The following is a 13,142-nucleotide window of genomic DNA, read 5'->3' on the forward strand; positions in this document are numbered from 1 at the left end:
AGAGCGGAAGCAGGTTGGAGTCTACTCATTCCAATGGAAGAGTGAACGTGAACACAGCTTCTGAACCATTCTTTAGCCCCATGGTCATTGAACTAAATATTGGACCTAATCGTCACAAGACACATAATATTTACTAGATTTTCATACTAAAATGTCTTATATTTAAAGGGGTTCAGGAGGAAATCAACTTGGTTAGCGACCTTTCTCTATCCCAGCAACACACTCAGATTTGGGAAGATATCTGAAGAGTCTATCTCCAGTCTGACAGACGAGACATGGAGGGCAAGTCATTTTATGCTTGGTTGCGCTCGGGTGTTGCGCTCTGAAAATAGCAAGATGTGAGCTTGTAGATCGGCTATTTTCAGCATGCAACCAAGTGTAAAATCAGCCATTGCTGCCATCAAGGCACCGCCAGAATACATTTTAGTCGACTGAATCAACTGTAGATTTAGTTGACTAAAACAGGACAAAAACTGAAACATTTCAGATGACTAAAACTCTATTTTACTCAAAAACTAAATTAAAGTTTGCTGTCAAAATCATCACAGCTGTGTTATTTTTTCAGTTCACGTCCCTGGCGAGCAGACAGAACTCTGTCAGAGTGATGTTTCAACAGAGAAGCAGAACACCAGCAGCTCCCCACATCACGACCCAGTGTCCACCAGTAGACAGAGTGATGTTTCAACAGAGAAGCAGAACACTAGCATCACCCCCCTTCACGACCCAGTGTCCACCATGAGACAGAGTGACGTTTCAACAGAGAAACAGAACACCAGCAGCACCTCACATCACAACCCAGTGTCCACCAGTAGACAGGGTGATGTTTCAACAGAGAAACAGAACACCAGCAGCACCTCACATCACAACCCAGTGTCCACCAGTAGACAGGGTGATGTTTCAACAGAGAAACAGAACACCAGCAGCACCTCACATCACAACCCAGTGTCCACCATGAGACAGGGTTATGTTTCAACAGAGAAGCAGAACACCAGCATCACCCCCCTTCACGACCCAGTGTCCACCATGAGACAGAGTGACGTTTCAACAGAGAAGGCAGTGGCAGAGGCCAGAGAAACCTACAAAAGCAAAAAGAAGCAGAAAAAGAAAGAAGAAAGTGAGCCTTTTTTTTTTTTGGCACAAACAAAATGTCTTCTATCATCTGAGATTCTCTTCTTTCTTCCTCCTGTGAATTTATTTAGTTTTTTTTTTTAAGTATAAAGTTATTAAATAATATGTCAGTCATTTCTTTGTGTATTTAGGTCATTTGCCATGTCTGCCCTGTGCAACTGCAAAGCCTAAAAAGCCAAATGTGATTTGTTATTCATATGTTCAACGACAAAAACACAATTAAACCGTTAATCGCAATTATTTGTGTGACAATTATAACATGTTCATAATCATAACAGCCCTATTTGTATTTTATTTGACAGGAAAGTCTCCAGGATTTGCCGTACTGAGCTGCCAGGTGAATATGAATTCTATTCTCACCACCGTAATCTTGGCATCATCCAATTTCTGACTAATAAAGTATTCAATCAATCAATAAATCAATCAATCACCACACTGTAACTGCTTGCCTCTCTCTATAATTCTGTGAAGTACAATAATGTAAGATAATCCAGTGGACTAAAGAAAAATGATGCTGATGTGAATTTATTTTGAGGTCTGCAATTGGACGGTGGAGAACACAAAGGATTATTGTGCTCACGTTCAAGGACGGAAGCACAAGCAGGTGAGACATATTTTCATATGTTCACAAGTTATGAATATGAATGAAATGATCTGATTCCTCCATCCATCCATCCATCCATCTATCCATCCATCCACCCACCAACGTTATTGTCACGTCACAGTTAAAAGTGGGCGACATTCTTGTTTGTGCAGGCTCGCACTATTGCAAAGAAAAAAGAGAAGTAGGGAAGAGAGAATGCAAATATAGAAAAAGAAACGCATACAGTACAGTAGAGTGCATAAAAATGTACTTTATATCATTGGTTCTTAAATTGAGGACCTGGGGTCCTTGGGGGGGTTCCAGGGGGTCCCCAGCAAAATGTGTTAATATAGCATCACAATAATTGTAACTTTTTATACTTTGGCTATTCAAAAATAGCAGATCTACAAGCTCATAGCACGGCACACTGCCGCGCTATGAGCTTGTAGATGTAGAAGATATATATATCTTTGAGCGAACATTTTTAACTCAAATCCTTGCTTTTGGGGGGTCCCTGGAACAAAATATTTGAGATGGGGGTTGATGCATTTCATTTTGGGGGTCCTTGACATGAAAAAGTTTGAGAAGCACTGCTTTATATACTGTATACCCCGCTCAAAAACCTGTCTGTCTGTCTGTCTGTCCACAGAAAATGAAGAGGATCTTTGTGACAGAAGGTAATACAGTATACCTTGTTATTACACGGCTTGGTTGAATTCAGCGGTGTGTTATTTCTGGATAATGACCGATGAGCTCAATAACAGACCTCTGTCTAATCAAATACTCAGAGCACCTGCTCATATCAACCTGCGCTGCTTGATTTTATGCTGTATCCAACATGACAGCCATGTAAACAAACGCACCGTGTCATTTGCAGCTAAAGATTGCTCTCAAGAATGTTTTCGAAAACATTTGAAGCGAGAAATAGACAATGCAGTAACCAAAAATGTATTGTATTTGATCTACTACACTTCCTTAGTGTAGTAGATCAAATTTACTAATTTGGCGGAAGTAACATTAGCGTTTTCTCACCGTCAGTTGATGCTTCATATCCATAAGAGTAAAACCACCGGGGTCATTTGTTTATTTTTGGAACACAGTTCTTATTTGACACTATATTACACACGTCTATGGGAATTCAGAACGGGGGGGGGGGGGGGGAACGCGACCCAGGTAGGATGTGTAAATTACGTCAGACTTCGGTTCCCCAAAAGCGGGATAATTGATGATTATGTGATTATGTGATCAATTATCCCTTGCTTATCTCATGGTCTGTTGTTGTCCACATGTACTGTATGTGACATTGATGCATCTTGTTTATTCTTAACCCTCTGTTCTACAATCACAGCAGGTGAACTGGAGAAAGGACGAGGTATGATTTATCATTGTTTTTATGTATTACTTGTTTCATATGTTGGGGTTATCAGAGATGCTGTGGAGAGGATTTCATGTGATAGTGGACGAGTGCTGCTTAAACTATAGCAGACGATCATAATTCTGTCATTCTTTTGTCATTGACTGTAGACTTTAAATTGAACTCAATTGAAGCTTTCCTTTCACCTCAGTGTTCTACGATATTTCCACGTGTCAAGAGATGCTATCGTACCTCAAGAGCACACAGCGGGCAGAACCAGTCATCGGTGAGTTGGGCTCCATTATCTGTAGAATCACTGCAGACAGGTATGTGATATGATGCCATTTAACTCTTTCACTGCCAGACTTATTTATTTCTGGCTGCGTGCACCCACTGCCAGTGATTTGTCGATGTTCTTACCTTTTGAAGTACAGTATAGCCACAGAATATGTATCTCCATTATGCTCAATCCCCTGATAGTTGGTAATCACTGGGTGTTTCACTGTGCTTCCACGAAAAGTCAAATGACACTTTTCCTTCATTAATAATGAATGGAGTGTTTTCTGTTGGCCAGGTCTACTGCATATTGTGACGTGTGTCAGCAGCCGAGGTGACGGCGTTCCTCTGAGCGTGTGCAGCGTCTGCCGCTGTGCGTTCCTCGCCTCCTACTTCAGAGACCATATGTGTCATCCTATACACATCCAGGAGACTCTGGTGAGTCCTCTCAGAACCACATCTGCTGGGTCAGTGGTTCTCAAACGTTTTCATGCCAAGGGACCCCTAAATGAATGTGGATTTGGCCGCGGACCCCCATCTGAAAATATTTTGTGCCAAGGACCCCATACAAGATTTGTGGTGTTAAAAATGATGAAAAAGATGAAAAGATCATCCCATCAAAATGAAAGATATTCAAACATTTTTGAAAATAGCCGTTGTATATATTAGCGTTAAAGTGCCTAAACTGATATTGATATTAACTCATTTTGCTCGGGACCTCCTGGAACCCACTCAAGGGCAAAATGCAACCAAATGGACCTTTGTACACTCAGAGTTATAGCTCCATAAGGGTCCATTTGGTTCCTAACTATCAATCATTTTGCTGGGCACCCCCTCAAGGACCCCCTGGGGGTCCCTGGACCCCACTTTGAGAAACACTGATCTAGGTAATCTTCTGTATCTACTGTATGTAGCAACTTCAAAGAAACCTCACACATTTATTTGTAAGAAAGAATCTCCTTGACAACCTGTCATCATTATGGTGGGACAATAATACCTAACCACGGGACTTTGTATGTGTTGTCTTTTGTGTTCTAGACGCACCAGAATATCAATTCAGTCACAAATCCACATGTGAGTGAAAGGGTCCTGACATCACTGGCCTGGAAGCAGGAGAACGCTCAAGGAGCTGGACCCATGGTGCTCAAGGTAAAATGGCAGACAAAGCCAATTTGAGGTTGTCGGGCGATCCTTGATGTATTGCAGCCAGTCAGTCCACTAAAACTTGACACTTAAGTTTTTAAGTTCTTATCCCACGGTTTTTGTAACCCATTTTTTCACACAGTGCCAATTGCCTAAGTAATCCTGGGCGCTACTCTCCCTCTGCCAGCCTGGGGAGAGCCCTGAACTGACCTCATGCTTCCTTCAATGCATGAGGAGTGAGCAGGCCGATTCTTATCACCCGACAGGGGAGGAGTTTCCCCGGTAGGACGTAGCGTGTGGAAGGAACACGTTATTCCAACCAGTTCCTTTCCCCTCCATCAGGCGCCCCGGCTGACCAGGGAGAGGCAGTATAGAGACCAGAATTACTGCAACTTGACACTTTCTTTTTTCTTTCTTTCTCTCTTTCTTTCTTTCTTCCTTTCTTCTTCCCTTCCAGATAATTGAGCTCCCGAACAGGATTTTTGCCATGCTCAGTAACGACTATTGGCACGGTGAGTACTGGCCTTTGCCATCAAATGATGTCAGGCTTGTCAGGGCGTGTCCCACCTCCACCCCACTGTCCTGTACTACGTATATCTAAAGGCCCACCTCCACCCCACTGTCCTGTACTACGTATATCTAAAGGCCCACCTCCACCCCACTGTCCTGTACTACGTATATATAATTGCTTTCTTTAATGATTCTTTAACAGTCTGCCAGATTCTCAACACGTACTTCCGCAAAGACTGGCAACATGAAGGTTAGTGGTTTTAATATAACACTTCATTAGCTAAATAAGGTTTGTGTTTTATAATGACGTGTTCTGTGTTGGTGTGTATGCATAGTTCCAAACATGGTGGTCACACTGGATGAGCTGCAGGACGGCCTCACATCTCCTCAACTGGGTGAGTACTGAGTACCAACAGTACCTTCACAGGTATTAATACTGAGTACTGAGTACCAACAGTACCTTCACAGGTATTAATACTGAGTACTGAGTACCAACAGTACCTTCACAGGTATTAATACTGAGTACTGAGTACCAACAGTACCTTCACAGGTATTAATACTGAGTACTGAGTACCAACAGTACCTTCACAGGTATTAATACTGAGTACTGAGTACCAACAGTACCTTCACAGGTATTTATACTGAGTACTGAGTACCAACAGTACCTTCACAGGTATTAATACTGAGTACTGAGTACCAACAGTACCTTCACAGGTATTAATACTGAGTACTGAGTACCAACAGTACCTTCACAGGTATTAATACTGAGTACTGAGTGCCAACAGTACCTTCACAGGTATTCATAATTTTGAGTTCTTATAACTATAACTATACTGTGTTAAGCAGATTATAATACATTATAAGCATGTTTATAATGCATTATAGACATCGGCTTCATAGGGAGCCAGGATCATTGAATATTATTTATAATGCTCATAGTTTATAATGCAGGATCATTGAATATTATAAAGCTCATAGTTTTACTCTGTGACTAAATGTTTCCTCTAAAAATCTCAAGATAAATGATAAACAAAAAAGATAAATAAATGATAGATAAATGCTCATAGTTCTGATGCATTCTAATAATTTCTTAATAATCCAGCTATTCAGGGTTCATCACAGCCACAGACGTTCCCAGCTGCTCAGGGACCCTCGGAGTCACAGACACCTCCGGGTGTTCAGGGACCCTCGGAGTCACCAACACCCTTGGGTGTTCATGGACCGTCACAGTCAGAGACACCCCTGGGTGCTCAGGGACCCTCGGAGTCAGAGACACCACCGGCTGTTCAGGGACCCTCACAGTCAGAGACACCCATGGGTGCTCAGGGACCTTCGGAGTCACAGACACCTCCAGGTGCTCAGGGACCCTCTGAGTCAACAACACCGGTGGGTGTTCAGGGACCCCCGCAGTCACCAACACCCCTGGATGCTCAGGGACCCTCGCAGTCACCAACACCCCTGGATGCTCAGGGACCCTCGCAGTCAGAGACACCCCTGGGTGCTCAGGGACCCTCGCAGTCAGAGACACCCCTGGATGCTCAGGGACCCTCGCAGTCACCGACACCCCTGGATGCTCAGGGACCCTCGCAGTCAGAGACACCCCTGGGTGCTCAGGGACCCTCGGAGTCAGAGACACCCCTGGGTGCTCAGGGACCCTCGGAGTCAGAGACACCCCACCATCAGTCTAGCTCAGCTAAATGTGGTAAGCTTGCAGGCTCAGCAATATGCCAAGATAAAATGTGGGAAAACATGAATTAGAAACATTCTTTCTAACAGTGTCAACGTTAAACCCCTTTCCCCTCTGTCTGTCATCATGCCAGTCAGTGTGTTCTGGTAGAACCTTTGGACTGATTCAGTTGTAATAGTCAGGGGATATTAGCAGAAAGATTTCCAATCTTGGAATAAATTCCTTACCAAAAAAAATCTTCACCAATGTGTTTGTAAAGGTGTCTAGTAACACATCTCACAAAGACTGAAATTCAGTTTCCCTAGGAGAATTTTTGACAGCTGCTGAAAGTTGGGGTACCCACCATTTCCCTGCATTTCCATGCAGGGCAAAAAAAAAATCTAATTTTAATTCTGTTTTAAGTAGCATGTGAGGGGTCAAACTAGGGTGTTTTTATGTTTCTGAATCCATTGCAAGCATTTGTTTTGCACCAAAACCACTCCTTGGGCTAAAAACGGCCATAGCCATCCTTGTCCAGGTATACTTTTTGTGTAAAAAGCCCATTTAGATTGGGCTGTTTTTAGCCCAAGGAGTGGTTTTGGTGCAAAACAAATGCTTGCAATGGATTCAGAATCATAAAAACACCCTAGTTTGACCCCTCACATGCTACTTAAAACAGAATTAAAATTAGTTTCTTTTTGCCCTGCATGGAAATGCAGGGAAATGGTGGGTACCCCAACTTTCAGCAGCTGTCAAAAATTCTCCTAGGGAAACTGAATTTCAGTCTTTGTGAGATGTGTTACTAGACACCTTTACAAACACATTGGTGAAGATTTTTTTTGGTAAGGAATTTATTCCAAGATTGGAAATCTTTCTGCTAATATCCCCTGACTATAATTTTCCTTTTCCATTTATTATTTTAAAGCTACTGCTGAGCCCCCTGGTGGTGAAATGACAGCACAGCATCCCACCAATACAGAGCCTCCAACTACAGTCTCTAAGCTGGAAGGTGTGTGTTGTGTTGTGTTGTGTTGTGTTGTGTTGTGTTGTGTTGTGTTGTGTTGTGTTGTGTTGTGTTGTGTTGTGTTGTGTTGTGTTGTTTTAATCATCTCTGTTAATTTTCATGTATTGTGTTATTCAGTGTTAATTTTGTCGACTAAAATGTTGGTCGACTACCTTTTTTCACTGACGAAAACGAAATAAAAACTAACCTATAACCTAACTATTAAACATATTGACAATTTCGTCAACAAATAAAAACTAGACTCAAATGTTAGTGAGGGATCTAGTGGAGAAGAGATCCAGTAGAACTGAAAGACAAAGTCATTTTATGCTTGTTTGCGCTTGGGTGTTGCGCTCTGAAAATAGCAGATCTTCAAGCTCATAACGCGTCGCAGCGCGACGCGTTTTGAGCTCGAAGATCTGCTATTTTCAGAGCATGGGCTTGTAGATCGGCTATTTTCAGCATGCAACCAAGTGTAAAATCAGCCATTATGACGCCATCAAGGCACCGACAAAATACATTTTAGTCGACTAAATCAACTGTAGTTTTAGTCCACTATAATCTTATGATTTTATAGTCGACTAAAACCAGACTAACAGTAAAACATTTCAGATGACTAAAATATGACTAAAACTAAATGGAATTTTATTCAAAGGACTTGACTAAAACTAAATCACAATGTGCTGTCAAAATCAACACTGGTGTTATTATCTTGTTCTCTAATATCTGCATATTTCTTTCCTTTTTCTTTTTTTTTGCGCAGCAAAGCATCCAGTAATGTTTTGCGTACTGAGCTGCCAGGTGAATATGAATTCTCTATCGTCATTGACATCATCACCACCCTGTACTTGCTTGGCTCTTTCTATACTCCTATGAACGTATGAAGCACAGTGTAAGATAACCCAATGGACTAATGATGCTGATACACATTTATTTTAACTCCCCATCAGGTGTGCAATATGAAATTCCAGACCACATGGCAATACTTTTCTCACGTGAAAGGAGGAGAACACAAGCAGGTGAGACGTAATTATTTTATTATGTTCCACAAGTTAGAATATTAATGAATTTACTTCATCAGAACCTTCCAATAACGTGTGCTTGCGTGCGTGTGTGCGTGTGTGTGTGTGCGCGCGTGTGTGTGTGTGCGTGTGCGTGCGTGCGTGCGTGCGTGCGTGCGTGCGTGCGTGCGTGCGTGCGTGCGTGCGTGCGTGCGTGCGCGCGTGCGTGCGTGCGTGCGTGCGTGCGTGTGCGTGTGCGTGTGTGTACGTGTGTGTGTGTGTGTTCTTTCCTTCTGTCTGTCCACAGAAAATGAAGACTATCTTTGTGACAGAAGGTACTACAGTAAACCCTGTTATCTCATGGTCTGTTGTTGTCCACATGTACTGTATGTGACATTAATGCATCTTGTTTATTCTTAACCCTCTGTTCTACAATCACAGCAGATGAACTGGAGAAAGGACGAGGTATGATTCATTATTATTCTACTTTTATATTGTCGCTGTCAGGCAGAAAACAGAAAACATTTTTAAACTAGTGCTATTGATTGAACACCCTTATGTGTGGGTTTTACAAATATTGAACCAATATAATATATAAAAAGCTCTTCTGGCTAAACCTCCTAACTCCATTGGATCCTCAAACTGTCGTTCAAACCATCTAACTCCAACTTGTGGAGAATGACGAAGTCAGACGGAGAAAAAAAAACTATTTCCGCATTAATGTTCAAAAACCTCCTAACTCCATTGAGCTGTGTTTGTGTAAAGTGATGATAATATAAGGACACATTTTGGCAATGTATGAAGTCACCGTACCAACTTTGATGAAGCAGTATTGTGTTGTATTGTAAAGCTTAATAGAAGCTTGCTTTCATCTCAGTGTTATACAGTTCTATCCTGACTGAATGCCAGTACATCAAGAAAGAACAGCGGGCTGAACCAGTCATCGGTGAGTCGGGCTAAATCATTTGGTATCGGTACTACAGTATAATCACTTTGTGATGCCAATTTTTTGTATAGTAGTTATTATTAATGAAAATGTAATTTGTCACACAGTTGCAAACACAAGTGACTGTTGTCCTTGATCAATAATGAACGTAGCATTTTCTTTGGTAAAGGTCTGCTTCATGTCGTGTTGTGCGTCAGCGCCCGCACTAACTGCACGCCTCATTACCTGTGCCTTGTTTGTAAGTGTACGTTCCCTGCCTCCGACTTCAAAGCCCACCTGTGTGATCCAAGACACATCAAACACACTCTGGTGAGTCCTTTTGTTTCTGTTCATTCTTCAATGCATGCATGAGTTGAGTAAAATTGTGAGTTGAAGTTGAATGTGCATTAAAAAAGACCCCGTTTGTATCATCACTTACAGTGTGCTCTCTCTCACAAGCGTACATTTAGCTCTGTTGCACCAACAGTTATGCTTAGCAAGAAAGTCATATTGTTAGGTCAGAGTTGGCAAGATAATTTCATTTTATCACATTGAAACGGAGATTAGAGGAACATATTCCTGAGCAGAAGTGTGTCAGTCTTAAACTTCACAATATTTGTTTTAACCGGGTACATCTACAGTATAATAGCAACTTAAAAGAAAGCTTGCACATTTTATTTGTAAGAAGAAATGTCCTCGACACACACACTGTCCTTATAGTCGTAAAATTACACCATGGGTCTTTCTACTTCAATCTGTGCTCTAGATGCACCAGAGTCCTGCTCGATTACCATCTGCCTGGAATGGAAGCGAGTGTGAAGAGGTCCTGACATCGTTGGCCTGGCAGGAGGAGAATGCTCAAGGAGCTGAACACATGGTGATCAAGGTAAAACGGCAAATAAAGCACATTGGAAGTCATTGATCCTTATGTGAGGCTGTGTGCGATGTATTGCAGTCAGTGCTGTAAAACTTGACACATTTATTGTATTTCGTTCAGATAATTGATCTCCCGTGCAGCATTTTCTACATGCTCAGTGACGACTATCAGCATGGTGAGTACTGACCATGTCATCAAACCAGTCTTTATTTAGTTTTAGTCATAGTCTTTTGAATAAAATTCCATTTAGTTTTAGTCATGTTTTAGTCATCTGAAATGTTTTACTTTTAGTCTAGTTTTAGTCTACTAAATATCATAAGATTTTAGTCGACTAAATCTACAGTTGATTTACTCGACTAAAATGTATTTTGTGGGTGCCTTGATGACGTCGTAATGGCTGATTTTACACTTGGTTGCATGCTGAAAATAGCCGATCTACAAGCTCACAACGCGTCGCATCGCGACACGTTGTGAGCTTGTAAATCTGCTATTTTCAGAGCGCAACACCCGAGCGCAAACAACATAAAATTACTTGTCTTAGTTCTACTGGATCTATTCTACACTCGTCCCTCACTCTAGTCTAGTTTTTATTTGTTGACGAAATTGTCAATATATTTAGTCTTAGTTTTAGTCATCATAGCTTAGTTTTTATTTAGTTTTTATTTAGTTTTCGTCAGTGAAAAAAGTCGACCAACATTATTCGTCATAGTTTTAGTCGACGAAACCAACACTGCATCAAACATATCGTTGCTGTCAGGGCAGAAACCTCCCATCTCCATATTCTAACCTTTTTGTGTGTTTTTTTGTCAATTAATGCTCTTACTTGCCCCCACAAAAGCATCAAAAGCAGCAGATCCTCAAGCTCCAAACGCTGCGCAGAACGACGCGTTTTGTAGCTTGTAGATCTGCTACTTTTGCTGTTGTTGAATTTGAATTCTGAAAAGTAACAGTTTTGGACATTTGAGGTTTCCACCCGACAGAGACGATATAGGGGGCTTGTCAGACACCTCTGTCCTGCACTGTTCTAATGGTTTCTAATGATCCTTTAACAGTCTGCCAGATTCTTGACGAGCTCTTCCGCAAAGACTGGCAACATGAAGGTCAGTGGTTTTAATGTAACACTTTCATTAGCTAAATAATGTTTGTGTTTTATTCTGTTGACATGTTCTGTTGTTGTGTTTATTTATGCATATAGAGCCAAACATGGTCTCACTTGATGAGCTGCAGGACAGCCACACATCTCCTCAGCTGGGTGAGAACCACCGTAGCCTCTTGAACCTTTTACACCAAAAGAACTTTGGTTCTAGAACAGGTTCCGTTCTAGATCCTTGGAACCGTGGTGCTTTCACGGAACCGTCCGTTTCCACCAGTTTAAAGCACCATTGTAGTTAGCGAGCAGGAGTCCCCAGTTTGCCCCAGGTTCGATTCCAGGCCTGGCCAGCAATGTGTCGAATATGACCGGTCAAGGTGTCCATTTAACAGGGGAAATTCAATCGTCAATGGCGGTTACAGGCGGTTATTGTTTATATCTTATCTGCATCTTCCAACCTGTAGAATAGTGACACGCCCACTTTGGTTTCCAGTTCAGGGGGAAGAAAAACCGAACCGAACCAACTTTTAGGATTCTGAACCAATTCATTTTTAGTGGAAACACTCTGAACTGGTTCAGAATTAGGCGAGAAAAAAGAACGGAACCGGTTCAACCCCGGTGGAAAAGAGGCCTATATATCAACAGGTAGTGTTCATGTGTGATGAGCTGAACCTGCACAGTAACAATGTTATACTCTTATAGAAGCTATTTAACACCATTTTGGGCATGTCATCATTATTGGTGAAATGTTTCGGTCCACAGATCTTATTTAAAGCCCTCCCGCAGTAACCTTTCAGCTGTTTAAAACAACATTAACCCTGGGATCACCTATTTTACGCGTGTCATTGTAGGCGAAAATTCTCGAAAATACCCTCTTTATGTACTCTGCTCTATGCTGGTGTCGGGCAGCGAAAAAAGCAGACAAGCTTGTAGCGCATCGTGATGCGACACGTTGTGAGACTGTAAAGCAGCTATTTTCACTGTGTGACACCGACCACTCGTATAAAACAGGCTTAATTGTGGTCAGTTAAAGCTGCACTCTGTAATTTTCATGTGCTACCGGAGATTGGAATACAGGTTCTGACATTTTTACCACTGAGCTAATAGAGCACATCTACTTCAGGCAGTACCACTTATCAACCAGTAGAGGTCAGACCGTACTGCAGGATCTAAATGTCTCAATAGAAGAGCAGGGAGAGAAAAGAAATACAACCACTGAAGTTGTGGTAGTTATTTAGTTTTAACATACTCTACCATATAGATTTGTCAAAGTAAACATTTTATTCACCAAAAAAGCTTTAATGTAGCTTTAATGTTTTCTATATTTTTTTACAAATAAGTGTATTTTTTAAATGGTAGTTTTGGAATTGATTTGATTTCATACTTGAAGGTGGATTAGAGCACCTCTTCCTCCTCATAACTACACGCTGAGACAGTGCTCACTTTGAATGAGATTTTCACTTCAACGTCTCTTAACAGGACAATAACGCTTTGACCTTGAACTGTGTGGGTGTCTGTCTAGTCCACCAAGTCCGCCCGGTCGCCATAGCGCCGTGTCTTCTGATTTCCACCTGCAACCATGTGAC

General features: G+C 41.7%; 1 protein-coding gene across 1 annotated transcript in view; it reads left to right on the top strand.

Moving 5' to 3' along the window:
• Nucleotides 1-735: 735 nt before the first annotated feature.
• The window catches only part of LOC308094889 (uncharacterized protein), a gene marked incomplete at its 5' end in the record, with an annotated part of 30,639 nt that continues 18,232 nt past the window's right edge, over nt 736-13,142 (top strand). Inside the window, 21 exons of the mRNA XM_080441712.1 lie at nt 736-1,114; nt 1,431-1,465; nt 1,664-1,732; nt 2,361-2,388; nt 3,060-3,083; nt 3,277-3,351; nt 3,640-3,779; nt 4,380-4,490; nt 4,942-4,996; nt 5,197-5,244; nt 5,330-5,389; nt 6,097-6,696; nt 7,586-7,669; nt 8,427-8,464; nt 8,614-8,689; nt 9,542-9,610; nt 9,780-9,919; nt 10,356-10,475; nt 10,587-10,641; nt 11,519-11,566; nt 11,662-11,718. Coding sequence (XP_080297838.1) covers nt 736-1,114; nt 1,431-1,465; nt 1,664-1,732; nt 2,361-2,388; nt 3,060-3,083; nt 3,277-3,351; nt 3,640-3,779; nt 4,380-4,490; nt 4,942-4,996; nt 5,197-5,244; nt 5,330-5,389; nt 6,097-6,696; nt 7,586-7,669; nt 8,427-8,464; nt 8,614-8,689; nt 9,542-9,610; nt 9,780-9,919; nt 10,356-10,475; nt 10,587-10,641; nt 11,519-11,566; nt 11,662-11,718 — 2,311 coding nt within the window. The remainder of the gene's footprint in view (nt 1,115-1,430; nt 1,466-1,663; nt 1,733-2,360; nt 2,389-3,059; nt 3,084-3,276; nt 3,352-3,639; nt 3,780-4,379; nt 4,491-4,941; nt 4,997-5,196; nt 5,245-5,329; nt 5,390-6,096; nt 6,697-7,585; nt 7,670-8,426; nt 8,465-8,613; nt 8,690-9,541; nt 9,611-9,779; nt 9,920-10,355; nt 10,476-10,586; nt 10,642-11,518; nt 11,567-11,661; nt 11,719-13,142) is intronic.

Source organism: Gymnoscopelus braueri (genome assembly GCF_963280865.1).
Source record: "Gymnoscopelus braueri genome assembly, chromosome: 11".
Lineage (NCBI taxonomy): Eukaryota > Metazoa > Chordata > Actinopteri > Myctophiformes > Myctophidae > Gymnoscopelus > Gymnoscopelus braueri.